This window comes from Phoenix dactylifera, unplaced genomic scaffold (assembly GCF_009389715.1).
Source record: "Phoenix dactylifera cultivar Barhee BC4 unplaced genomic scaffold, palm_55x_up_171113_PBpolish2nd_filt_p 000077F, whole genome shotgun sequence".
In the NCBI taxonomy this organism is placed as follows: domain Eukaryota; kingdom Viridiplantae; phylum Streptophyta; class Magnoliopsida; order Arecales; family Arecaceae; genus Phoenix; species Phoenix dactylifera.
Window position 1 is genome coordinate 1,651,847 of NW_024067676.1, and position 27,056 is coordinate 1,678,902.

General features: G+C 35.0%; 2 protein-coding genes across 4 annotated transcripts; one reads left to right on the top strand and one right to left on the bottom strand.

Annotated features, from left to right (window-relative positions):
* The first annotated feature begins 573 nt into the window (after positions 1-573).
* On the top strand, positions 574-14,346 carry LOC103712667 (calmodulin-binding protein 60 D-like). Of its 3 annotated transcripts, XM_017844155.3 has the most exons (11): positions 574-889; positions 967-1,033; positions 3,210-3,259; positions 6,779-7,044; positions 7,126-7,254; positions 9,374-9,534; positions 9,628-9,843; positions 11,112-11,274; positions 11,377-11,531; positions 13,629-13,695; positions 13,783-14,346. In XM_017844155.3, exons 1-11 carry the CDS (start codon positions 801-803, stop codon positions 14,127-14,129), a joined length of 1,710 nt encoding a protein of 569 aa, XP_017699644.2. In that variant the 5' UTR covers positions 574-800; the 3' UTR covers positions 14,130-14,346. The 3 variants fall into 3 exon arrangements, with proteins under 3 accessions (XP_017699644.2, XP_008797473.2, XP_026662542.2); XM_008799251.4 differs by having other exon boundaries at positions 6,779-7,254; XM_026806741.2 differs by having other exon boundaries at positions 819-889; positions 6,742-7,254.
* LOC103712616 (kinesin-like protein KIN-14P) lies at positions 11,541-23,305 on the bottom strand. The gene is made up of 21 exons (XM_017844157.3): positions 22,802-23,305; positions 22,330-22,499; positions 22,065-22,208; positions 21,473-21,730; positions 21,319-21,390; positions 21,139-21,207; positions 20,903-21,007; positions 20,725-20,814; positions 20,407-20,514; positions 20,236-20,317; positions 20,055-20,150; positions 19,796-19,972; positions 19,601-19,707; positions 19,318-19,496; positions 18,914-19,075; positions 18,572-18,825; positions 18,323-18,486; positions 18,049-18,207; positions 16,585-17,054; positions 15,463-15,597; positions 11,541-13,083 (listed from the first exon to the last, which is right to left on the bottom strand). The coding sequence occupies exons 1-21, from the start codon at positions 22,917-22,919 to the stop codon at positions 13,059-13,061; spliced, it is 3,144 nt and encodes a 1,047-aa protein (XP_017699646.3). The 5' UTR covers positions 22,920-23,305; the 3' UTR covers positions 11,541-13,058.
* Between the last annotated feature and the right edge of the window lie 3,751 nt (positions 23,306-27,056).

The following is a 27,056-nucleotide window of genomic DNA, read 5'->3' on the forward strand; positions in this document are numbered from 1 at the left end:
AGACAGAGCAGACGGGTAAGATACTCCTATTGGCACTTTCCACTATTTGAGATTTAAAATTAAAACTTGTAATGGATTTGGAACAGGTTTGGAATTTCCCCCCTCCCGAATTTCTACTACCCGAAATTGATTATATATAATATACATGTGCATATATATATATATATATATATATATATATATATATATTATAAGATTTTATAAAAATATATATGGTAAGAGATGTTGAATGTTAAATTTTAAGGATATCTAACATCTATATTTATCACTAAGTTATTTGTGCTTAGATTGTTTTCCAAATTATTTATATCTATTTTTATTTGATGTTATTTATTTATTTTTTTTTGTAATTTTAGGCTGGGTATCTGACCCGACCTGTTATTCAATCCGAAAAAGAATTAATTGGATGGATGTGCAAACCCGACGAATTTATTTATTTTTTTATGGAATGAATTTGAATTTTTTTGATAAATTTTTAACCAAAATTGGGATAGATTCAAATAGTGAGATTTTAAATAGATTTGGGTTGGATAAATTTTACAGGTATCCTATCCGACGATATGCCCAAAAGTCCACCATCAATCATCCTTTCTTTATGTTGAAGTACAGTTTCCAAGTACTTGCTAAAAAAGTACTTCGCCGTTGGAAAATCTATGCTTTGGATCATTCCCTCCGCGTTCCAATATTCCCATAAGCGCGAAGCCAACGACTTCTTGCACTCTGAGAACGTTCCATGCTCCTTCCCTCGTCTCCAGTCTCCTCTATAAATATGGCTTTCATCGCTTTCCCTCCGATCAGGCATGGCTCCCAAGCGGCCCCTCCCTCCGCCAGAGGAGGCGGAGGACGGCGGCAGATCTCGGGCTCTCAAGCGATGGCGGCCCTTGGTCCTGTAAGTGCCTAGGGTTGGGGTTCTATTCCTTAATTTGCTACTAAAGTTGCTGATCCGTATATCTTTCTTGATTTCAGAGAGGTACTGGGTGAGCAGCGCTTGCAGCGGCTCTTGGTGGAGCTCGAGAAGGTGTTTCGCAGAGTGGTATCAATTCGATCTTTGACCTCATCTTTAGTGTCAGCTCAAGTTGTATTTCTTTTGTTCTTTTTTGTTTCTGATACGTCCTTGTGATTTATGTGTTTAAGATTATATTTAGTTTGAGGTAATTAGGATTGTGCGGGGTAGGTTAGAGTGGAGGTTAGAAAATAATTTAAGATTGAGTTTGCATCCTGGGTTCCAATAAATGGCCAGTAGGTGCACGGATTTCTTAGAAAGGTGTTGATTTCTTGATGTTTTATATTAAAAAGAGCCAACATTTCTCTTGATTTCACTCATATTGCCTTTGTCCCTTTAAATTGTTCTTTTGTTGTAATACGTTGTTGGTTTTACATTTTTTAGGTTGTGGTTAATTTAAAATAAGTAGGATTGTTTTCAAGCAAGTCAACAGTAGGAGGTTGGATTTCCAACTTTTTGAATTTCTGGATTCCAAAAAATGGCTGCCAACTGGATTGATTCCAAGAAATGGCTAGTAATGAATCTTGGATTTCTCAAAGACAGGTTGATCTCTTGATGGTTTATGTTAGTGGGAAAATTTCGTTCAAAGGATAACTTTGTGACTTATCTTCAGAGTTGTTATTTCAATTATTCTTATTGTTTGGCACTATTATTGCCCAATGTACATTTTTTATTGTGTTTAATGTTGGTAGCTTGACATATGGTTGGAGGTGTATATCTGTAATCTTTGGCTGGTAATTTGTGCTTAAGGGATGAATGAAGTTTCCGCTACTAATTTTGATTGCTTCCTTTTTTATCTAGACTCTCATGTTGCTGTAGTTCTTATTTTTATATCTTTTCCATACAATTATATTTCTGTTGTATTTGTGTATTTTATATTTTTCAGTCTGCGTCTTGTTAAGGTAATTGGGAAGTTTAGGATAAGGCTTGGGATTTTGTTTTGAGTTGGGTGCATAGGTTATAACTTGTGTTTCAAGGATATCTGCATAATGTTTTTTTTCCAAAATCTAGCCTTACCACTTCCCTATCATCTGATATTCATATTAAGTCTTCAGAAATTTGGGTTGGCTGCTCCTTTGTTGGACAAACTAAATGTACCGTCGATTAGATTGCTTATCATGACAGCATAGGTCAGGGCTGACTTAAAGAGGGATATTTTTCCCTTAATACACACATGATGTTATACACCATGTAGTCCCTTTAAAGTGCGGTTCTTAACCATTTTAGGTAGCCTTTTAGGCAACCTTCCTTTGGATTTCATATATAAAGCCCAAACTAAGTTTAAATTCTACTGTAAGAAGACCCTGGTCATGTGCATGTTGCTCCATAAGTCAACTATGACCTCAACTCTCACCTTATGAAGACATTTAATGGGAACTAGAGAATAGAATTTTTAAAGAAAACAGCCAATATACTAAACTATATAAAATATCTTACCTTCTGTTGGTTGTTATTGCTATTGCTGATTTTCCATATGTAAATCTTGAATGGAACTATGGAAGTTCCTGATCTCTTTTCAGAAAATTCACAACTAAATGAGATTGTCATGCTAAAAAAAAAACAAAATATTGTTTCTCATAATATCGCGGAGGAATCTTTCTCATGATTCAGAGTTAATGAATATACAACAAGATCACATAGGTTTGCTTGAAATATGTGGTGTAAGAAGGGTTAAAAACAATGCTGGGCTCTTTCATGCAGACCCCGATCCTTAAAACATAGAAGGGTTAAGGATATATGTTCATGATGAAATAACTCATGCATGTAATATAATAAAATGTTGTTGAAAGCAAGGATTTAAGTGCCACTGCTGCTGGGTATACCAGCAAATATGCCATGTCATTCCACAGCTTAAAAAAATAAAATAGGACTTAATAACCTTTTCTTATTTAAAAAGTACTTTAAAAAATAATTGATAGGTGTTATGCCAACCATGCTGTGTGTCTATACTAGCACAGCACAGTATGCACCAGCTGCCATGGATTGGCATGGGCCAGCATTTGAAATCTTGGACAGAAGGAACACAACTAATAACATCGAAAAGTAGAGATGCATAAATTAGTAATAGAATTAGTTCTCTTTGGAAATTGCTAACTGTTTGGTTGATGATCTTAGCTAAAATGAGGTACCTGGTATATACATTGAGTTTAAAACTGTTCATTTCCCTGACTAGCTTCTGATAAATCATGTTACATTTTGTGATCAGGTTCGAGAAGAACTAGTGACATTATGTGCCAATAATGTTTACCAGCCCAGGTACAATTTGTCTCAACGATTGACGCTACTTTTAGGATCCATAATCACTTTAGGATTTGAACTTTTCTCTTACGGTTCAAGGGATGACATGCCCAGTTTCTTGCCATATATTTTTTGTTGATTTATCTTCTTGCAGCTGAAATGTGCTGAATATTGTTCACTATGCCCAATGCTTCAATATTAATATACTTTTCTGTTACAGTATAATTATGAACATATTTTTTTATAATTTCAATGGAAAGTATTATTTTAAAATTATTGTTGGATACATAAAAATTACTATAATAACTAATAATTATTATAAAATAGATATTGTAAAATAGTTATAGTATTATTGTGATATTATATATAGATTATAATAAGAATCATTATGATATAATCAAGGTTTAAAGTTTCGGCTGAAACAGATTGGCTTTGGCCAAAACCGGTCCTTAGTTAACCAGAATTTTCAATTTTGGATAGTTTCGGTGGTTTGGCCGGTTTAGGTAGTTTTAGTAGTTTTGGCCAAAACTAACCGAAACTATATTTTTTTAGGTTAACAACTAAAAAAAATTAAAATTTTTCTAAAATTAACAACTCTGCTGGTTGCACCTACACCAGAGTAGGGTGAGCAGCCGTTGTATCAAAAAAAAAAAAAAAACTGCAAATGCAATAGTAGCTATTTGGTTTTATGATATTCAAATAGATACGTAATCCTGCGAATGATCTAGTAAGGTCACCCCTAAAAATAATTGTCATATTACAAAAATTATGTATCATTACCTTGACAAATATATATTTTATAATATATTGTTATCGTCACTAATAATTACTACTAATATTATTATAGTAATATTATATATTCTATGATAAGAATCATTAAAATACAATAATAATAATTAAATAATTATATTATAATCATAAAAATAATTATGCTATTAAATATTTATTATAACATTAGAGCAAGAATTATCATATTAATTCTATATTTAGATAATAATATTATTAAATACATATCGATTATTATAAAAATAGTTATTATGGTAATTATTTCAGTAAAAAGATTCACTATTATAGAGTTAGATATACTTTATAATCATTATATATCTATGATATTTATTTAATTATTATCATATTATATATTATTTTAATATTATATATAAACTATAATGAGTCATTATAATCAAATAATAATTAAATAAGCACATCATGATCATAATAATAGGTGCAGGCCTTGACGCAATGATAAGTCTTCTTTATTGTGATCTAGGTCATCATAGGTTCAAAACATAGAAACAATCTCTCTAAACATGGAAGTAAGGTTGCATACATCTGACCCTCTTTAGACCTTACAGTGGCGAGTCTTTTGTACATTGGGATACCCTTTTATGATCATAATTATTTTATCAAATAATTATTGCAATATTATAATAATTATTATATCAATATACTTTTCTATTATAGTATAATTATGAACATATTTTTTTATAATTTCAATAGAAAGTCTTATTTTAAAATTATTGTTGGATACATAAAAATTACTATAATAACTAATAATTATTATGAAATAGATATTGTAAAATAGTTATAGTATTATTGTGATATTATATATAGATTATAATAAGAATCATTATGATATAATCAAGGTTTAAAGTTTCAGCTGAAACAAATTGGCTTTGGCCAAAACCGGTCCTTAGTTAACCAGAATTTTCAATTTTGGATAGTTTCGGTGGTTTGGCTGGTTTTAGCTAGTTTTAGCAATTTTGGCCAAAACTAACCGAAACTATATTTTTTTAGGTTAACAACTAAGTATATTTAACATTTTCTAAAATTCATCATGCAACTGAATTATACATTTTAAGGTTCTACTAGTCTGGACAAGGTCTAATTTTCTATAAACTTTGTTAATGGCATGTAAGATGCAATCATAATTTGTGCCTTTAATTCTAAAGAAGCAAGCAACATTATAAGGTGTAGTAATGGTGATTGTGAACTATCCCATCACTATCCTCATCAGCATCAATTCTCCCACCCAAGTCATAATGATACTGATTTGCATGCCCCCCCCCTGCAATAGCATGTCATATTAAATTGATATATATACTCAATTTTGTACTCTTATATACTTATTAACTTCTACAATCAAGTGATATTTGGTAATTCATGCAATAGATAAGTACAATGAATTAAGCTTCATTATAGTTTAAGTCTAGCCTAAAATTGCAGAAATTATATAAGTTTTGATTCTAGATAACTTAAAACACAATAACATGATACAAAATAACTTGCCTTGATTTTTTTTTAAATTCTTTGTTAATTTTGTAATTTTCCTGGTCTTTTGGCCAAAACTCTGAAATTCAGTGGGAATTGTTGAAATTGTCAAAACTGCCATTGCCAAAACTACCCTAGGGATCGAAACCGAAGCTGATCCGAGTTATAAAACCTTGGATACAATAATTATAATTAAATAAATATATGACAATCATAATAATTGTTATATCGTTAACATTATAGCAATAATCATTACAGTATTATACTATTATAAAATTTATTTGATATTATAATAGTTATATACTATTATAATAATAAATTTATACATTATTATGTATTTATTAAAATAATTAATATTTATTTAATATGTTGAAATTATATAATATTAAATCTCAGTGGTTGGAGAGTGGTGTGGGGACTCATTTTAGGGCTGGTTACAATTGCTTGAAATCTTTAATAGGAACATGGACAGTTTCGCCTGTAGTTCCAATTACAAGATTAGACCATTTTTTGCACTTCAAATGCAGCCCAGAGTTGCAATTGTGAGCATCCAAACTTTTGTTTTGGATGTCTGCAATTCATTTGCAACTACAATCTACCCAATTGCAAGCAAACCAACAGTCCCTGAGAGTAGAATAAGAATACCTCACCATAAAAGTGCTATTATTTGCCTAATGGCAAATATTATCCTGGGAAAGTAAGATGAGCATTTTATAGTAGACTGAAAAATCCTGCCAGTTTATTGTTGATATTGTGAAGTGCGGCAAATCTGAATCCTATATCCCAAAGGAAGTCTGTGTCTTCCTTTAAAAGATCAGCAACCTTAGCTTCTTTCTGCATACTTAGATTGTACAAGGACCTTTGAGTAATATGTGCATATTTTTGATAACTTCACATGTTCCTAGTTTTCCTGTAAAAATATTCAAAAAATATACCTTTATTTCAGCAACATGTAACATTGCTACAGTTCACATATACTAGCTCTTAGTATTTGCAGTTGTTTTGCTGATACCTACACATGGTAGGTTTTTCATTGACATTATTTATATCAATATGGTTATCATCTTTTATGGCACATGTGTGTGCATTTTCTTTCATGAGTGCCTAACTATATAGAACTGTCATGATGCATTAGAAGAATGTGTTTTATTTTATATCATACCAGAATTCCTCAATACACGTCTGGGAGCTTAGGAATAATAACTGATGTCCTTGTTTGGGTCATTGAACAGTATTAATTTTTGATGGCCATTTTTATGGACTGATCAGCAATCAGGACAAGAAAATCAGGTATCGCCTGCATTTTCGGAACAAGCTACCAAAGGTGTTTTTCACATTCAACAGCATTTTAGCAGAGGATGGGATGAATCTCCAGATAGCTCTAATGGATTCCAACTTAAGGGAGGTTATCACTTCCAATCCCTTGTCTTCGGTTAAGGTTGAGATAGTTGTCATTGATGGTGATTTTGTTGGTGATGTACATGAATATTGGACTGAGAAGCAGTTTAAAGATCGTGCTGTACCTCCAAGAGATGGTAAAGGACCATTGCTGACAGGAGAGTTGGTTATTAAGCTGAACAAAGGTGTTGGTGATCTTGCTCATGCCACCTTCACAGATAACTCGAGTTGGACAAGAAGTCAAAAGTTCAGGCTGGGTGTGAGACTTTCTCAAAGTGAATGTTTTGAAGATAGAGTTCAAGAAGGAATAAGTGAACCTTTTAGGGTAAAAGATTGCCGTGGGGAATGTAAGTTCATCTCCTCTTAATATTTTTACCTTCTTAATTTTTTTCTATACGACTCTGAAGGTGGGAAATGATAAATTCATTGGAATAAATAATGAAAACAATTTCATCTCTATGTTGCAATATATGCCAAAACATGCCATAGATACCCTGTTTGCAATGAAGAAGAACAACTATATGATACCACACATGCAGATAAGATGTTACTAACACAGTTAATGCCCTCATTCATTAGCATTGATGCTCATAACTCGATTAGTTAACAAGGTTGTTTTCAACGATTGGGCCTTCAATTGAACTAGTTTATCCACAAAAAAATGTCACAAATAATAATACTAGTCAAAGCTAAAGCTCAAAAAATTATTATATCATCTTAAAACTTTTGTTTTTCTACTTAATGGAGTTGTTATTTTGTTATGTCAATTTTATCTTTCTTCATGCAAAAAAGGGCAGAAAGAAATAAGAAAGAGATTATTCCCTTAGAGCTTGTCCAATACCAGCAATACTCAAAATGCATCTCCTTCGCTCGCGGGCTGCCTTGCATGCAAGAGAAGCGCTATTGGCGAGTTTTGTTTGCTTTGTCCCTCTTGACGTCGCTGGTAATCCCAACTCGTATTAGCTATCGAAAGCCATACTTACCTTCCTACTTGCCACAAGTAATCTTAGCGTATACATTGTTAATTATTATATTCCAACTTCCAAGACTTCATTCATAGATAAAGGTTGAGACTATTGAACCTGTCATACATAATCTGATACATTGATGCCTTTTTAATTTTAATTTCTCATCTAGATTTTTCAAGTTAATATACTGAAGCTTTGTATGTGGCAGTACCAGAAAACCATGTTATATGTCTTTGAATAATATGGACTTCTACATTTCACGATTTCCAAAAACGAAATTACTGTGTTAAAGGACATCAAAAATTCAAGAATCAGTATAATTTTGAACTATTGCCTGGTCATGTGTTGCCAAACAGAGAACACTCTCAATTACTAAATACTAGAATGTAATCACTTCTGTTTGTCCAAATCATACACATAAAAAGAATTCTTTGAGATTTGGTCATGTTTTGTTGAAGTGTGTGGAGCTTATGGTGGCAATATTTTTTTGCTTTCGGCTTTCAGAACTGTCTGGATCTTGCTTTGATAAAAAATTTATATGTTTAATCCCTATGAGATAATTATGATTATAACTAAATGGCAGATATTCAAAGCTACCCTTCAAATATGAAAAGCTGGCATGTACTCGTCAATCATCTATTTTTTCTTGTTTTGCCCATGAGTATTTTGCCCCTTGAGTAGGGACACCTCTGACAGGTGTGTGCGAACATGGTTAAATCGAGTAGCCAATGCCTTTGGCTGATCATTTTGTAATTTTGTGAATTTAGAGGTGGTTTGGCAAATGTTATCACAATAATTTTATGTTTTATGGAGATCAGGAAGCTAACTAAGAGGATCTCATCATATTGGAAATATATAATATCAGGTCTATGCAGCCTTCCAGTTGTTGCCAGTGTAGTAAGGGATGGGCTTTTCCACCTGAAGTGAGCCCTCAAGGGTGTGATGAATATACAGTTGCAGACTTGATCAAGAAATAGGCTATCAAGTGACAGAAATTAAACTGGCTGGATGATTGGTTACCAGCATGCAGTCATTTTCTATGAAATTACCCTGTAGCATTTAGCATTACTGAATGCATCATTGTTTCTATATACGTTTCTCATGTGATAATCATACAGTCACTTTGTTATGATATCAGTTATGAAACCTGTACGGAAAACAAGCATGATGCAAATATTATGCAACTGTTATTTGGACAAGTAGTTGGCACCATTGTTTCTTGGTGAAATGGTTTTCAGTGACATGATCATTCTGTCTTGGAGAATCTCCTCAGTTATATTGGATTGCATTACTGCAATTAGCATACAGACTTACATTACATATGATCCATGTAGATATGTGTCGAAATTGTCTCATACAGATTGAAATTCATAAGCATTATCTACAATAAACAGTAGATGTACAAATACAGACGGAGAATACGATAAAAAAGAATGAATAATATGGTAATACAACTGTCAGTCGTACTTACTCTCACAGTAAATCTATCTTGTGGCAGTAAATCAAAAGCATCATTCTCCATCACTGACCGATGAAGTATGGCGTTTGAAGAATATAATGAAAGATGGTATATTTCATAAAAGGCTTGTGGATGGAGGGATCCATACCGTGCAGCAATTCCTACAAGCCTTCACTATGAATCATGAAGGGCTGCAAAGTGTAAGCAAGTTATCTCATAAATTTTAGCTAAGATATTCTGGTAGCATGCAAACTCAAAATAAAAGTTCACTACTTTTTGCTTCCAACTTTTAGTTACTTGGTGACAAAGCAAAAAAGAAACAAATTCCAAACAAGAAGTGGCAAGGAATTCTGTCACACGCTCAGAAGTGTCCTGTAGGCAATGAGCTTTATTCATATAGTGTTTCAGGGAAGAATTTTGTGCTCATTTTCAACTCAATATATCAACTCCTTGGAGCAAAATTTGATGGCCATTATCACTCCATGGGTGACTTAACTGCATCTCAACAGGTGTGTATTTAGATTCAGTAAATTAATCCACGATATTGACTCATCATGGTTGTCCCATGTCTCTTCATCATATTTCATGCAACTGTTTGTAGAACTTGAACTTGATATTAAGTTAGCATGAAACTGCCAGTTGAGAAACACCAGTAACAAAAATCATTTTTTCATTCTGGCACTGCACATGCACCTGCAGTCAGGCCCAATATAATGACTGTTTATCCTTCATATCTCGGTATAGCACTTACATGATTTTTTTTTTGAGAAAATACATGAAAATGTTTAGTGTGCCATGCCACGTGAATCTTCACAAAACCTGTTTGCTTGGTTAGAAAGGTTGTACCAAAGAGAGTTGAGTTTGGATTCTATTGCTAGAATAGCTGCTGGAGTCCTAATCTAACAAACCAGATATTCTTGGGAGAAAGATAAGCCAAATAGCTTCTGATATCTGAAGAACATTTAGTAAAATCTCTTTAGATGGGGAGTGGGGGACAAAAACCTTCCTCTTTCTTTCATGAAATCCACCATATCCCATTCTATCTCCCTACATCCACTGTCTTTGCCCCATGGCTCACCTCCTTTCCCTTTGCAACAGATCTACCACTATAACAACTGCCACTGTCCAATCTTTTCCCTCCTCTCTTCCCTCTGCTATTGCATCAACACTCAAAAGAACTTGTCTCTTCCCTTTGCTTTCCAATAGTTTGCTTCTGTTGAGAGTTGGTGCATCATTGAATTAGTGAGGTGGACTGGGGAGGCAATGGTGTGATGGGGTTTGGCAGAAGGGAAGAATTGAGAGAAGGTTGCTTTAGTAGGTTCACAGGTCCAAATGGGCTGACAACAGCTAACACCAGGGTGGAGAATATAGCTTTGCAAGCTACGATGAGTAAGTGGTATTGTGATTTTGTGCATGGGGGAGAAAGAGCTTTTTTCCCTTTTTTACCTCATGGAGAGGGGGGTATGAGTTCTTACAACATCCATGTAAGTTTTCTGGCAAGAAAAAAAAAATCCTATGATTTTATAGTTACCTTACGCTTATCATATTTTTTGTATTCTAGTTTGTAGTAGTACCCTCTTTATTTTCTTTTTGGAGACTAAGATGGGGACAGACAATTTAAAATTCCGAGTCAAACACTGGACAGCTCCCAATGTATGAACGGAGAACCTCCCCCGAAATGGAGAAGGGCTGCAATCACTGAGGCTATACCCAATTCGCATTTTCTGCTAGAAGTTTTGTATGTTTATTTGAAACACTGTCATCAATTTTCTTGCAGAAATTAGTGGACTACTGCAAAAAGCTTGCCTTTGAAAATCCAAATGACATTCATATAATGGTTGACAACCTTCCCCAGCCCATCACTCCAATAAAGGTTCCTTCAGTTCCTGGATCAAGTTCATTGGACCCACAAATCCCATATAATAATGGTGAAAATCATGGTAGGCAGACTCAGGATCTTTTTTGTTTGGGCAGTATTATTATCTTTGAATTTTTACCTCATACTAATTAGTTAATATTTTTAACTTTTAAACTTTGGACAGATGAAGCAACTACCCAAGTTGGTTTGTGGCATCAACCTAATGCACCACACAATAAGAATTCAAATGTTTTATTCCATGCAGAAGATATTTCTGTTGAGGACAAGGTCCATTCAATTCAAGAGTCTTCTTCCTTCCAAGAACCAATAGTTTCTAATGTAAGTGATATTTTTACTAAATTATATCGTGGTCTTTGCATTGGCTAATGACTAGGAGATATTAAATGATCAGGGATTGCAGATATGGATTGATCTTAGCATTAGGATATAGACGGCATAACAGGCAGCTCTTTCCTTAATATAGTTTTGATGTCAATATTTCTTTAAGCAAGTTCATTTATGAAGCACCTACCTGCTAGTGAAATTCAGCATGGTGCATGTGGCTTACTTGACTAGTATCAAGCATATTCTCCTATAAAAAAGTCCTAGTATAGATTCTTGTTTACGTCTCATATCAGTGTGTAAGCTGAATTGCTGCATTTGCATTATTTTGATGTGTCCATCCTGTACCCTGTTTAATCTATATTAACATACAAAACACTAAAATTTAAAATATGGAATTAGTTTAATTCACATTGACACATGCCAAACCCTGCATCATGTTGATAAGGCCACAAGGCTACACTTACATTGTAAATATAATAACAATATGCATTATGCATTTAAACATAGTAATAAATTTGGTATTCAACATTATTGTCGTGGGAAAATTTGCAATTTTTTAAAACATGGGAATATGCCAGAAATTAATGAAAGACACCAAAAACAGAATGGATATATTTTTAAAAAATCCAGAGTTATTCATGAAATATTCACCATATAATCGTAAAAGCTTGATATTCTTCATCAAGTCAACATAAACTTGGGGAAGGTCTATAGTACTTGGACAATTTTACATTAATCCAGATAAGAATTTTAAACCATGTGACTATGCAGATACTCTGCAACGGTATTGGCAGTCATCTCAGCTCAGGTTCTGATGTCACCCAAGGATAAGAACTTAAGGCTACAATGTTGAACAATTAGAGATGAGATGCTGAAAGATGCCAATAGCTTTCTTCAAGATTTTATTCTGACATTACACAAAAGGTACTTGTACAAAGTATTATTAGAATTTCTTCAGTTAAGGAATATCAAGGATTGGTGAACTCAAACACAGACTAGAATCTTTTTACTGAAAGGCAAACTCAGGATGTACATGGCCCTCTAATTGACCTACTACTCTCTAAAGGCCCTTTAAGTAGTGCCAATAAATGAACAAACTAGGTGGGGAACGTCAAAAGTAAGGAATTTGAATTCTCAACTGTCTAGAAGAAGAAAATATTAGGACAGAGGAGAGGATTTAGTTGGGGGATTTAAATGTTGTTCTGGCTGGATTTTGAATATTGTGGCTGTACTTCCTCATACCTTTTTGTTTTATTAAGTGATATGACACAGAAAGAGAACAGAATATGTTAAAGAAAAGAAAAGCTAATTGCATGAATTCTATATGATTCATTTAATTTTTTATATAGTATTACTACAAGTTCTTCATAAACATAGTAGCTATGTAGTACATATAACTCAGGTTAATATACATAGGTATAATCATAGACAATAGATGAACTGCTTACTGTATGTCACTCACCTGCTTAGGCATCAAGCAGCTAATAAGCACGAAGGCAGTCGCCTTGCTTGGTACTCGTATTAGCATAAGGTACCTGTACAACCGCTGATGACAACACCATTTCAGTTCTGCTCTTGTTTTCAAGATCGGGTTTTAATACAAAAGTCTGTTAAAAGGAAAGGATAAGGCATGGAAAAGGGGGGAAGGTTTTCTATAAAATTCTTTTAAATGTAGCAACAAAACTTAAACTTCATATCCAGAATAACCCTGATAAAAGACAAATCTTATAACAACTTATGTAAATCATAACTTGAGCAATAGCTTAAATGCAGTCAGAATATAGCAATACAAGATAAAGAAACTAATTTGAAATATTCCACTAGATTGTAACTTTGTATCATTCTACAATTAGGGTACTGAGATTTCATCATATCACAAAATGTGCTTGATTTATGTTTGTTAGCAACAATGTCTCCAATGTATTTTATGGGACCCTCTTGATGTGGATAACATATGATGCATCGCAGAGAATCTTGAGCAAGAAATCATGCAACATATCATCTCTCTTCATTTGATATCTATCTTTATTTTGTATTATAGTTTATACAGAACTCTTCCAGTTCATCTAAAGCAATATAATCTTTCTACAGGGACTTTCAGTTGGCAGACTGATCCGACCAGAGCCACAGAATTATGATCACCCAGCCACATACACTGGTAGTTAATATTTATTTCTGTCATGCAATATAATTACTTCCCGAGTCTCCCAGACTGATGCTTAATCGATTTTGAAACTTCTGACAGATGAATCAGCTGCAGATATGGGTTTCCATCAACTTCCTCAGGACATTTCCAAGGAGCAGGACTTCAGTCAATTTCAACAGCTTGCATTCTTCCAAGGAAACGTATCCCCCATGAATGACATTTTAGATGCGCGCTTATTCGGAATTGAGTCATGTACTGGTAGAGTGGATGAATACATGCCTGATGATGAGTGCGAGGAAATGGTCTTGGAATATTTGAAAGCTGGTATCCCAACATCTCCTCGGAAGTGGGTTAAGCTGATCGCTGGCTTAAAATGTGGGCTTTCAATTAGCAAGTACTTGGCTGCAAGGAGGACTGGAATTGTGCATCTTAGTTCCAAACAGTAGTGCCAAGCAGCTGTCTTGGCACACTCAGTGCTGGGTCCTGGGAGCTTAGAACAGTATCCAACAGAGGAAGCAAAGAGGATGGAACGATTTATTTTGTAATTGCATAGTATCTGAATGTTAGTAGAGTGGTAAAGTTGAACATGGTAGTAAGCAGTTTATTGTTATAACATTCTTACTTATGTCAGGTTGTTTCTAATAAAGTGGGTAATTTGGATGATGCCTCTCTCTTTTGGGGATATTGAGCCGGTCCTTGGTGAGCCAGAGTATAATTTCTAATGCCAATTGACTGAAATATAACACCTGTCTAGGTTCCACCGTTTGTTTGATTCCGAGTCAAGATGGCAATCGGGTCGGGTTGGATCAAATACAGGTCAGGTTGGATATATGATAAATTAAAAATTTGTCAATTCGAACCTAACCTATTAATTAAATGGGTCAAAAAAACATTTCGGAACATGCTCATTCTAGTAAATAGGTAGTCCACTCCGATTTACAATAGATTAAAACAAGTTAAACGGGTTAAATGTTTAAGCAATGCCACCCCTAATTCCCAATCCCTTATCTCTAAATCCTATTCATAGTCACGAGTTCAGATCATAATTTGGAATTTGAAAAGAAAATCCAAAAAAATTCAAAAATAGTTCTGATTACAAAAAATAAAATAAAATATTAAAATTAAAATAATACGACTTTTTAAAATATTTTAAATTTATTTATTTATAAGTATAGCCGTATAGGAGAGAGAAAAATAATAAATGACATCAAATAAGGATGCATGGCATCATTAATTTGTAATACAAAAATTTTAAATGAGTCACAAATAATTCATGAGTAAAACATAAAATTTATGTATAATCCAAGAATAACTTGGTAGTTCAAACTTGTTTGCCACAGCCATTATGCATGCCTGGAGCTTTGACTTTACCAGCATGTTTGCTCGACCTCATGGCTCTCCATAATCCATTGACCGTCCGCTTTTATTCACGACCGGCTATTGATATTAGCCTTCTTATAAACATTGCATCCGAGCTTCAAACTTTTGCCTTATCATCTTTTTTTGTATTTCTTTATCTATTTCTCTTTTCTTTCTGAAGTGTAAGAATGCAGATAATGAATTAAGTTATGAATTACTGACACTTCTGGACTGGCCTGAAAGCAAACCAGGAGGGTGAGAGAATCCTCCTCTTTGGCACCGATCAATACCACTATCCATGCAACAAACAGAAGAAAGTATTTTTGCCATCTACAACGAGGGAACAAGGCCCTCAATCTCTTGTGCCATGGGATAAAAAGAAAGCCTGGAAATCTCTCATCTTTGTCTTATAAGCCTTACCTTCCACTTGGCACCTTTCCACTAACCGGCCTCTTTCCACCAATGCCACCGGAAACAGGAATCCTCCCTGGCTGGCGCATTGTTTGGCCAGGCCCATTCGACACTTCTCGAGATGGAGATTGGATGAGGGACGTCCTGGTGCACAGAGGAGGAAAGAAAACCATTAAAACATTATAAGTCCAAGTTAGTTAAAGACATGCACCTCAAATTTCAAACTGTGGGCAGAGTTAGTTAATTAGTTATTAATTAATGAAAAGATCAAGCTGTGGTTTAAGATGCAAAAACAGCAAGTCCTTTCATTGTATAAATGAACTTTGAAGTGATAATCAAATCGTTTAAACCTTGCAATCGGAAAAAAAAAAAAAAGGAGCAATATTTTAGGCTGTTCTTACAGGAGCAGTTGCCAGTTCATAGCACTGAATACAGTCCAAGGATTCAGATACATGGATTGCTTTCGTCTCTTAAAATGTGCTGGTTCAGATTGAGGATGATGTGGTAAAAAAAAAAAGGAATAAGATGAGTAACTCCAAGGAAGCATAATAGCACTAGTGGAGAATCTAGCAGCAGAGAGTTGACTGAGATGGCATGCATAGTGCAACAAAATCTGAGAAGATTGTATTAAGTAGAGTGGCTCAAATTTCGGTCAATGCATCAAAAGATGGAATGCAGATCTAAACCAGAAATGGGCGGGCGGAGGTCTTAATTAATTTTTTATCAAATCTGATAGCGTTACTAGTGCAGCACTTGATAAAAAATGCATGGTTAACTAAGGTTACAATGATCTGCATTGTTGGAGGTAGATCAACAGATTCCATCAAAACAGTCCCTAACAAATAGAAATATCTGCCACCTGAAATAAGCAATTTTTAGGAAGCTCTCTATCTCTGAAAGAAGTTCTTCTGTACTATCTTGGAGTACAAGCAAAAATCAATAGAATTAGAATTAGATCTAACTTCTTTAGAATGACCAGTTATGCCAATAACAGAATTATGTTAGGGACAGTTTCAGTTTCATATCAGAAATCAGAAGTTCCAATTTCATATCAGAAATCAGATTCTATCTTATTTATAGTCATTTTGGATTTATAAGTATAAAGAAGTAACTTTATCACAAATGGATTACCCGACATGCAGACTCTTTATTGGCTTTGTTTGAGGCTTCTTAATCCTTGATCCTACTGCACTGACTGCCGCAGTAGGTTTCGGAATACTAAACTGCCATAGCATATCTTGTTCTGAAGAATCACTGGCCGCCAAATCCAGATCATCTGAATCATCAGATGCTACAGACTCAGCCTGATTTCTATGCTGTTCATTGTAAATTCCTGCATCAGGACTAATTTTTTTATAAGAATAAACAGCGGGTTGTGTGTCATCTCCTTCTGAATCTCTTGGGGAATCTTCAACCCCTATGACAACCTCATGCTTGTTAATTATGACCTTGTCGACCCACTCTCCAGAACTTGTTTCTTTGTCATCCATCTTCTGGATTACAGGACAGCTCTCTGGCCATGGAGAAGGATTGGTTTCCATCGATAACTCTTGGATATCATAGTCTGCCTTCTTTTGCATCAGTGCAGAATTGCTCTGGAACTAACTCAGATACAGACAGAGGCAAAACAAAGCAAGAACACGATCAGACTGAATATTTGATAGTTGATACTATGTTATACAGAAAAATTTCCACCATAAAGCTCAATAACTGGTAATATATTAGTTACATGGACATCAATAAAAGCAAATGGTGATATTTAGAAGGAAATAAACAGGAAGTAGGCAGTTTTTTACATTAAAAAGCACTTACATGAGTCACTGAAAAGATTGCATACCCTACATTGCAAACCATATGCAAACTTCATCGGAAAGTTATCTACTTACTGTTACCTATTTGCAAGTAAACACTAAGCTAGATAATATGCACAAGAAGTATTGTCAGCGACTCAGCATTAACTAGACAACCTTCTTGACATATTGCTAAGTTGACTGATGGTACTATCATTTAGCTGCTACTATCATTTATACGATCAGAGATAACTCTCAAAACAAGGAAGTTTATATGATGTTAGTAACCTTTGTAAAAATGACTACAGTAAACGGGCATCCACTTTTTAGCCAGGAGAAATAGTAACCATCATGGATTTTGGACCAAGATCCTGAAATGGCCAGGGAGAATCGTTACATCTTCAGCTCTCTGAATGGAGATGGTGAAGGAAATTTTCTATGAAAAATCCATAACCAAAATCCATTTCTACATAGAATATTTATTATTTGGGTTAAGTCTTCTTCTTCTTCAAAAAAAAAAAAAATGCAGATGCACCGAATGCTTAAAAGTTTGTCAAGTCAATTCTATATCATGATTTTTCCTCAAAATGAATCTTGTAGTTGCATCTGCTGATAGTGTCAGTACAATGTTAAGCACACATAAAGATGAACATTAAGCAGTCCGTTCTGACATAATACTGGAAGTCTACCCTGCATTGCAATTAACATAAAATGCAATCATAGAGGATTTATCATCTGATGATTATGCATGAATTACGAAGTCCAAATCACTGATGTAGAGTTACCATTTTAACAGTATGATTACCTCTATGTTTCCAACATCCTCCATTGGCTGTCCGAATCTTGGAAATGATGGTGAGCTTGCACCAGACTTCATCCTGTGTATATCAGGGCTGGACATTGTACTTCTTACGTGTTCAGTTTCTCCCTCTCTCCTAGCCAATGCTGCCTTAAGACTAGCTATCTGAAACAAAGGGAAGAAAACATTATCATTCAGAAAGGTTACAAAGCAGTGTAAATAAAACAATGTGCAGGCTGTATCAACCAATGCAGCTCAAGAAATGCAATGAAGGCAAAACCTGCTCTCTGAGTTCTTTGATTTCTCCATTATCTTTGTTTTTCTTGGCAGCGCCTAGCTCAACAGTGGCAACCCGCTCAGCAAATTTGAGAGTGCCTATGGTCTCACCAATGGCATCTACCTCTGGGCTTATGTGGACAAACATCAGCGTTTTGGCTTGCCCTCCTGAATATTAAAAGATGAAATTTAATCCTGTCGCAACAGCAATACGATAAGATCGTCAGATAAGATCTAAAATATCTTATCTTACCAAGAGAATCTTGAAGTAATTGTGTGAGTTTGCTATTCCTGTAAGGTACATGTGTGTTCTTTTGGGCAAGGGCAGATATTACATCTCCTAATGCTGAAAGAGATTTGTTTATATGTTGTGCCTCCTTCAGCCTGTCTCCTTTGACCTTGGATTTATCTACTCTTTCACTCCCTGCCAAATCAACTAGATGCATGCATCCTCGAAGAATGTTCCCAGAGGTCAAGTCTCTTCCTTGAACATGAATGGTGAGGCAACTGCAAATAAATCCATCAGTAATGCATATGGAAGAGGAATTGCATCTAATTACTATTTGAACAGGAAACATTAAATTTAAATCCAAACCAGTGAGAGCGACTGCTGCGGTCATTCATGGCTGTTGAACTCACTGCCCGATTTTTTTGACCAAGATTCATCAATTCGATAACATCAGAAGTTGATGCAACAGGGACCAAATTTGCATCGGGTACATTAAGTCCTTTTTGTGAGCTGTTACGAATTTCTAATGTTTTTACACATAAAGGAAATCCAGCATGTATGAATTGTGGAGAAGTGAAGTAATTGAACAGCATTATAAAAGGAAGCTTAGTAAAGCTAAAGCATTTGCTGTTACGTAAATGATATTATACAACATTATTTTAAAAAATAACAACACACAATGCATTTATGTATTAATTAAAATATTTTTCCTCGTCTTCTTTTAAGAAAAAGGTTTTAAATAAAGAAAATGAGATAGTTCAAAAGGATATCTTCTGTTCCCGCCATCATTTGAAAGGAGATCTCTCACTTGCTCATTATATATCTCGATCATCTGAACAGCAATCTCATAACAAAATGTGTCCGTTCTCTGTTCTGAGATATAAAACAGGTCATTTAATGCCCTATAATTTACACCAAGAGCTTCCTCAGTAAGTTCTTTAGGTCCGCTCTGCATAACAGAATTAAATCAAATCAGTCTAGATCCATTATGATGCTCAAAGTTTCATATGGTCAAAATTTTAATGCTTGGGTATGGGTTTTGTCAGTCCTCACCATTGTATACGTTTTTCCTGATCCCGTTTGGCCATATGCAAAAATACAGACATTGTAACCATCAAGAACTGAACGAATAAGAGGTTGGGTGTCTGAAAAGACCGCTTCTGCATTGATACAAGAAGAGTGTAATGCTCGGTGGTTAAAGTTATATTACAGATGACTAAGTAGAAACAAAAAATAGTCTTCAAAAACCTTGAGTTGCAGTTGGGCCAAAAACTTTATTGAAGGTAAAAGTTTTATGCCCTTCTTTGCAGTTCTTTGCAGGGGTCATGACTGTAATATTTCCATCATCAATACGGCTGAGAGTGCTCATGCTACCAAATTGTCCAGGAAGAAAAGGTCTCACACGGCAGTAAACCCTAATGTTTCCTAATAAAGGATAAAATAATTTTAGTATAGAAATCCAACTTTTCATAAGAAAATATAAAAGTTCAGAAGCTGCCAATGTCACCTTTAAGATCTTGCACTTGATTGTATAATTTTCTGTTTTCCTCGAGAACTTTATGATAACCTAAAGCAGCATGGGCAAGGATCTGCAAACGCTTGCCTATTTTGAAAAGAAAAAGAGCCATGACAGTAGCACTAACAATATCTGATGACCAATAAATGCTCAACATAATGTCCAATCTTACCAAGACTGCTAAACTCCTCAGAGCATTGTGATTTCATGAACTCCATGCCGGCTCTAGTCATGTGAAGGGCATGTTTCAGTTCCTGTAAAAAGCATCATAAAACATCAATATAAATAAACAGATCTGATCATCAAAGTTATCTTCAAATAACAATATCATAGCAGATTATACCTGAATCTCTCTTTGTTGTTGATAAACAATTATGTGTCGCTTTTGAAGCCTCTCATTTAGAGTATCTTCATCCTTCGAGCAGACATGAATTTTATCTACCATATCCATCTAATACAATGAAATTACTATGCATTTAAATTACATCCACATTCATGTTGATCCATATTGATATCTAATATATGATGGAAAAACATTTAAAAAGACACGCTACACTATTGAAAATATTCAAAAAGAGCTTGAAATTGAATTATTACATGAAATTGTATTTCCCATACTTAAGCATCAAGTAGCTTTGTGGAATACAGATCCACAACCTACCTTCATTTCACCAGAAGCAGAAGAGACCTCCATCAAAACATTCATCTCAGAGAAGGAATTATTGTCATCAGTGTTGTCATCAATCAAGCCCTAAGATTAATTACATCAAACCCAATTATCCTTTTCATAATTAAGCATCAAGTGGATGCTTTTTTTGAAGTGAAGATCCAATGAGTACCTTTGTTTCATCAGAAGCAGATGAATCCTCTGACAAAACATCCTGTTTGGAGAGACAATCGTTGGAGATATTATCATCTGCCAGGTCCTTCAAAGTTGTTTTCACCTGTCAAAGTTATGCAGTATCATTATAGATAAATGTGGTTATTGATGGAGCTCCAATTGTCCTAAAGTATAAAACATATCTTCAATTGAAGTATAAATAAATGAATAACATAAAAATGAAAGTAGGCCTACCATCTCATTTTGGCTTGCAGTACGACGCTCAAATTCTTTCATGACTTTACTTAACATTGATTCTACAAGCTACAAAAGGGCAAAAGAATTTTTCATCAAAAAAAGAAGCAGCAAAAGTGTCTTATTTCCTTTGTGTCCAGTGATAATTTCAATCAAATAGCATGACAAGCATATCCTTACCATTGGAACTTCGTCAGGCTTCTTATCTGATAGAATAGTGCGGACAAGCATATTCAGAGAATGTGATGTTGTCTGTGAGCCAACAGAGATTGCTTAGCTGAACTGGGTATGAGCAAATTAGTACAATAAATCTAACGAGATTCAGCTTACCAACCATTTCAGTTGATTCTATTGAAAAGTCTGCACTTAAGTTCTGCTCCAGTGATAAGCCATCCTGGAATTTGTCACCTGCTTGGGTCCTAGACAAGGAATACATGAAAGGTTCCGAGTTTTTGCTTACGAAATATTTCCCTGTGCTGGCGGGTTTCAACACTCCACCATATTTCCAGGAAAAATTTCTGCCTTTCTGTTTACATTCATGGTAGGACCTAAGAGCCAAGACACTGTTAACTACCCTTGAGCCTTTACCTCCCTGTAATTTCATCCAGAATATAAAAGAAAACATGAAGATCATGCATGGAGACTAAGTAGGCATGAATTTTTTTCATTTGAAGACAAAAATTTGGCAGATATCTATATACAAAAAAAGGGTCACATTTTCATGCAGTTTAAGAATAAACTGGACCCACAAAGCATTACTAAAGAACGCAATGCCATTGACTGGGATGAGAGGGGTGGGGGGAGGAGGTCAGTTATCAAGATTTTTTTTTCTTGGAAAAGAAGAAGCTTGTCACTTCTTTAAAGTTCAAAACTAGGATTGAAGTACAACAAATTCTCCTGATTGGCTAACAAGTTCAAAAACCCACCTTTTGTAGATCAGATGCCTCGAATGTGGGGAGACCCATCTCTTCGAGTGCACAAAGAAAGTTCCTTAAATTTTCAAAGTACTGATATGCTGACAAAGCTGCTCCATCTGGGAGAACAGCAAAATCTGCAGGAGCTTCTACCACCTGGACATTATAATCATAAGGAGATATAAAACATATCACCAAGGAACATCGACAAAAATCGAACAAAAGGGGGGAAAAGAATCATAGCAAGATCTAGTATGCCCCAATCCATTGAACCAACCTTTGGCACTGCACCAGGATGAACCTTGTTGAGCGCATTGCAAAGAATTATCCCATTTCTCAAACCGATTCTGAATTCCTCCTCGGAAGGCTCTTCTGGTAAATCTTTAGCACCACCAATGACCCCAACCATCTTCCTCAACCACCCAGCTGCCTCATACCTTCTTGTCGCTGCCATTATAAATTAAAACCAAAGAATTTTATTCCCTTATTCTTCATCAATGATTACTTGGTATTTAAGTTCAGAATTCAAATCTTTGTATTGAAAGAGAGGGAGAGAGAATTATGTCGAGGATGAAATTAAAGAACATAAAGTCGACAGAACTTCTTATCTTATTACATAGCAAAAATTTCTTGAAAACTTATTTCACTATAATTGACAAAACAGAGCATTGCAAAAGCCAGCCATTGGATCACGAAAACTAGCCTATTTTTCAAATATTGAAACAAAGAACAAATGTAAATCGACCCACCTGCTTCCTCTTCCTTTCTTGAAGCCAAACTGCTGTCGCTTAGCCTCGAATTATGCTGATTCATCACGTTCTCCACCGCCGACGCCACTGATACAGAAAGAATCCCCTCCGACGCCATAGCCTCACTAACAAATCCACCCAAAAACAAACCCCAATAAAATAACAGAAACCCTTGCCCAATTCAAATCAAATTCACCATTCTCTAATCATTCCAGCCCCCAAAGAACTCCAAAGGAAAAAACACGCATAGAGAGAGAGAGAAGGGGAAAAATAAGGGAAAGCTACGATTTTGGAGAGAAGGGAAAACTGAAAAAAGAATCCCGATCGAGGAAGAGAGCCACCAGAACCGAATCACCCCAGATTCAAGAATTCCCCACCATTCCGGCCCCAAAAAACACCGGGAAAAAAACCAGAAACCCCGGCAAAAGGGAGGGAAAGCCCTGATTTTGGAGGGACGGGGGTGGAGGGATGGCTCTCGGGGTTACTCCTCCGCCATGGGGAGGGGGTGGGGAGGCGGGGAAGCAAAAAGGAAAGAGAAGGGGAGCTGAGAGGGGGGTGCTTTCGGCCCCTCTTGTTTGGTGGCTGGCGGTCTCGGCAAATTAAAAAGGGAGCGAAAGGAGCCTCCGTCGGAACCTCTCGGCTCGGACCGAGGCGGTTCTTGTTTGATGGAGGGAGCTACTTGTAAGAGAAAAAAATGACGAGGACTGGCTTGGAATTAAAACATGGCCAGGTACAGCGATTGCTAGCCCACACACTTCTGGCAGCCCGCATGATCTCATTAAAAAAAAAGACCAAAATATACTATTTAGATTTTTTAACCCTAATTCCAAAATTTATTGTGCATAGCCAATATAAGACTAAACATACACCTGCACATTCTCACACACTTTCTCTATTTAATCTCTACAATTTTTGCTAGGTTAAAAATATAAATCCAATTCGGTCCAATCAAATCTAATCATAAATATTATGATCGGTCAATGGTCAGCCTTTAAAGGGTTTATGTTTATGTTGCGGTGTCTTCTAATCCACATAGATTATAGACTGAATCCACTTTGATACTATTTGTAACTACTTAAAATCTTACCTAAGAAAACTAGTTGAAAGGTATTATGTAGCTTACCCAAGGTCTATCCAGTATATAACTAATGTGGGACTAAACACACGTCTGTACAATTCTTCATACTTCTTTATTGGTGGGCTAATTTAGTTATCTTTGTGTCACTTATTGGCTGGGTTTATGAGATTGTTTTGTTTCCCGACAAATAGGGTTAACTAATTTGACTAGAGAATCGAGCTTTTCTTTACAGGTTTAACGAATTTTTATTGGCTTTATACCGCCCCTCATTATCTTATTGGTTCCGAGTATATGTGAACAACTATCTAATAATGATTTTTGTAGAAAGAAGTTATTGAACATGTAAATTGGTGCTCCATAAGCATGCCGTTCAATAATTGCAAGCACTCATCAATATATACTTTTATTCTTTTTATATTTTTGACATATATATATAGCGATTTAGGTTGGCAACAGTGATTTAATGGCATACTTGTGTGGTGATAATTCAAAAGGCATTGTATAAAGCTTTTTATAAATGGAGTTCTCGTTAGGGTTTCGTTTTTCCAAGCTATGTTAGGGTTTGACTACTAATGCTGGAACATGGGATTTGGAATGGATATGAAATTTGACATGGTTGGTCTAAACCAAGTATATAGAGCTCTATTTAATTGATTGGCTGATGTGGTGGGGGATGATGTGGTGATCTATTTTTCTCCATCATGTTTAATGCTATTATTATATTCTCTCCTACAAATTCCCAGGAATGTAGGGGTTGTATTACCATAATATCAATGCATGAAATGGTTGAGGGATGGCAAGTTGAATTTGTTTTCCATTAGTATTACCCATGAGATTTTTTGTGGGGCTTGACTACTTTTGGACAATGCCAGGAGTGCTTAGTGAGATGAGCAATGCTCTAGCAACTCACAAGTTTTACTCAACAGCTGTAGAGTTTTCTGTTGCTCATTTTGAATTGGCACCATGCAATCTGCCAAATAATGGAGCAATAGAAAAGCTCAGTAGCTACTAAGCAACTTTTTTGAGTGCAATCTTCAAATGAAACCATTTTTATAGTAGGACTCATTAGAGATGGATCATGTTATTTTTTGGATAAGAAGAAAAGTAAAAAGTACGATAACGAAAAAGTCCTTCGTCCTACACTCGCTGACTTCACGTCGACCTAAAAAAAAAGTAGGAGGTAAGAAGTACAAATTTCACCTTCTTTTTATTGGAAAAAAAAACTACTTATGATTTTTTTTCTAGCACAAGGCCAAGGTTTTTTAGGGCTTGAAGGCCTAAATTAGTGTGTTAATATAGGCAACTTGATTGCCACCTTGAATATCTGTTAAGGCTTGGATTTGACCATATCAATTGAAAGGTTAAGCACAAGTCATTTTTCCATATAAACAATTATCTTAAGGATCAACATGTTATCAGTTATGGAATATTTTATAACCAACTTTGCACCAACCAATGGAACTTTCAAAACCTTAAGCATTAGCCGATAAGTTGTCACTAATGCATTCTTGATTATGCAATGCAAACTCAACTTGTTATGGAGTATATTTTGATCCGAGGGGAGAAATTTAGGATTTGTTGGCATTCATCCATGCATGTGTGTATAGCGTATGTACATATGCGCGCATATATATATATATATATATCGGTATTAACAACATAATATCGATATTAATGTGTTAGGCAATTATTAAAATTCATTGCTTAATATACAACATATATTGAAGATGCCGGTATTGATATGTTCGGCTATCATTAAAGTTAATTGCTTAATGTGCAATCAAAAATTTAGCTGTAGAAGTTTTCTCTTTATTGTAATTTATTATATTGTCATATTACATTTCAAAAGCAGTCAGAAAGAGAAGAAAAAATTGTATCCCATGCATTATGCATATTAAATAAATAGCTATTCTTTTTTGGTAACTTGTTAAAGAATGCATTGAAATACAACCGTCTTTCTCTTATAATTTTTAACTTGTCCCCAAAAAAAGAATGTTAATAGACTAAAAATATTTTCTAAGAATAAATTCCTACCTTTTTTTCTTGAAATATAATTGTCATTCTCTTATAATTTTTAACTTGTTACCAAAAAATAAAAATATGCAATAACTTGTTAAAAAATATCACTTTGAAATATAAATAAGACTAGCAAAAATAAGGCACAACAAGTCATATTGAAAAATATGGAAACCGGATGCCCTTCGCTTGGTTTGCCCGATGGAGTCGCCATCTGGTCTGTCGATACTGAGGTGGTGCTGGGATGATGTACTCACATATGGGTGATGAACCAGTAAGGGAGCCCATGGGTTGGAGAGGGTACGTAAAAATTTGCGGCCTATATCGAACATTTTCTGGTGGAAAGGGAGCCCAGTGGGGGCTGCTACGTGGGTATGGTTTCCTCTCCCCCCTCCTATCTTTTACCAAAAAAAGAAACTGTATTCTCTTTTGCTAACAAGTTGAAGAAATAATTAAAATACACCTATCACTATAAAGAAAAAGGTTTAAAGTCTTGAATGTATTTGGTGCCAAATTTGGCGGTGTATGAAGCGAGTTTATGTAGACTATTAATCTCCAACTAAAGAACGTTTAGTCACCAAATCTAATAATAGATATTAGATACAACTATTTTTGGAAAAACAATAAATACACCCATGTTTGGTTCAAGAATAAGAAAAGTGGAGCGGAAACAACTATTCTGTTTTTCTTGAATCATTTATTTCTTGACTGGAATAAATTTAGGGTAAGGGTATTTTTGTCCATATAAAGGTATCAAAAGGAATAAAAGAGGGGCTTATTCCAAAAATAAATGTATTCCGGCCCTCTTTGGAACGGTTCTTTTGAGATTAATAAATTTAATCAGAATAATTATTCTTCCATTTATCCTTGCTTTTTTTTCATTTAGTAGGAATAAGACTTATTCCAAGCTTAGGTCTCTCTTTATTATTTAATCTTCAACCAGAAGCATAAGGAAGACATGGAGGTTTTAATCTCCCCATTTGCCTTTCTGCATCCTTTTATAAACCAATTGTGAAAGAAATCACCATATAATTAGCCATGTATTCTCTATACTGCTAGAACCATTAGCCTTTGAATAACCCTAAAATTGTCTCTTTATTGTAAGGTTATGCTTGGTTTAATAAAAAAATGTGGATTAGCAACATTCATTCCCCTTGAAGT

Bases quoted from the DNA above. Each gene is read 5' to 3' on its own strand.
- LOC103712667 (XM_008799251.4), top strand. From the start codon at position 801: ATGGCTCCCAAGCGGCCCCTCCCTCCGCCAGAGGAGGCGGAGGACGGC. The intron at 890-966 runs GTAAGTGCCTAG...TCTTGATTTCAG, and splicing joins CGATGGCGGCCCTTGGTCCT to AGAGGTACTGGGTGAGCAGC. The intron at 11,532-13,628 runs GTAAGTGATATT...ATCTTTCTACAG, and splicing joins AAGAACCAATAGTTTCTAAT to GGACTTTCAGTTGGCAGACT.
- LOC103712616 (XM_017844157.3), bottom strand. From the start codon at position 22,919: ATGGCGTCGGAGGGGATTCTTTCTGTATCAGTGGCGTCGGCGGTGGAG. The intron at 18,826-18,913 runs GTTTGGATTTAA...ATTTATTTGCAG, and splicing joins CGCAGCAGTCGCTCTCACTG to TTGCCTCACCATTCATGTTC. The intron at 17,055-18,048 runs GTAATCATACTG...TATCTGAGTTAG, and splicing joins AGGATGTTGGAAACATAGAG to TTCCAGAGCAATTCTGCACT.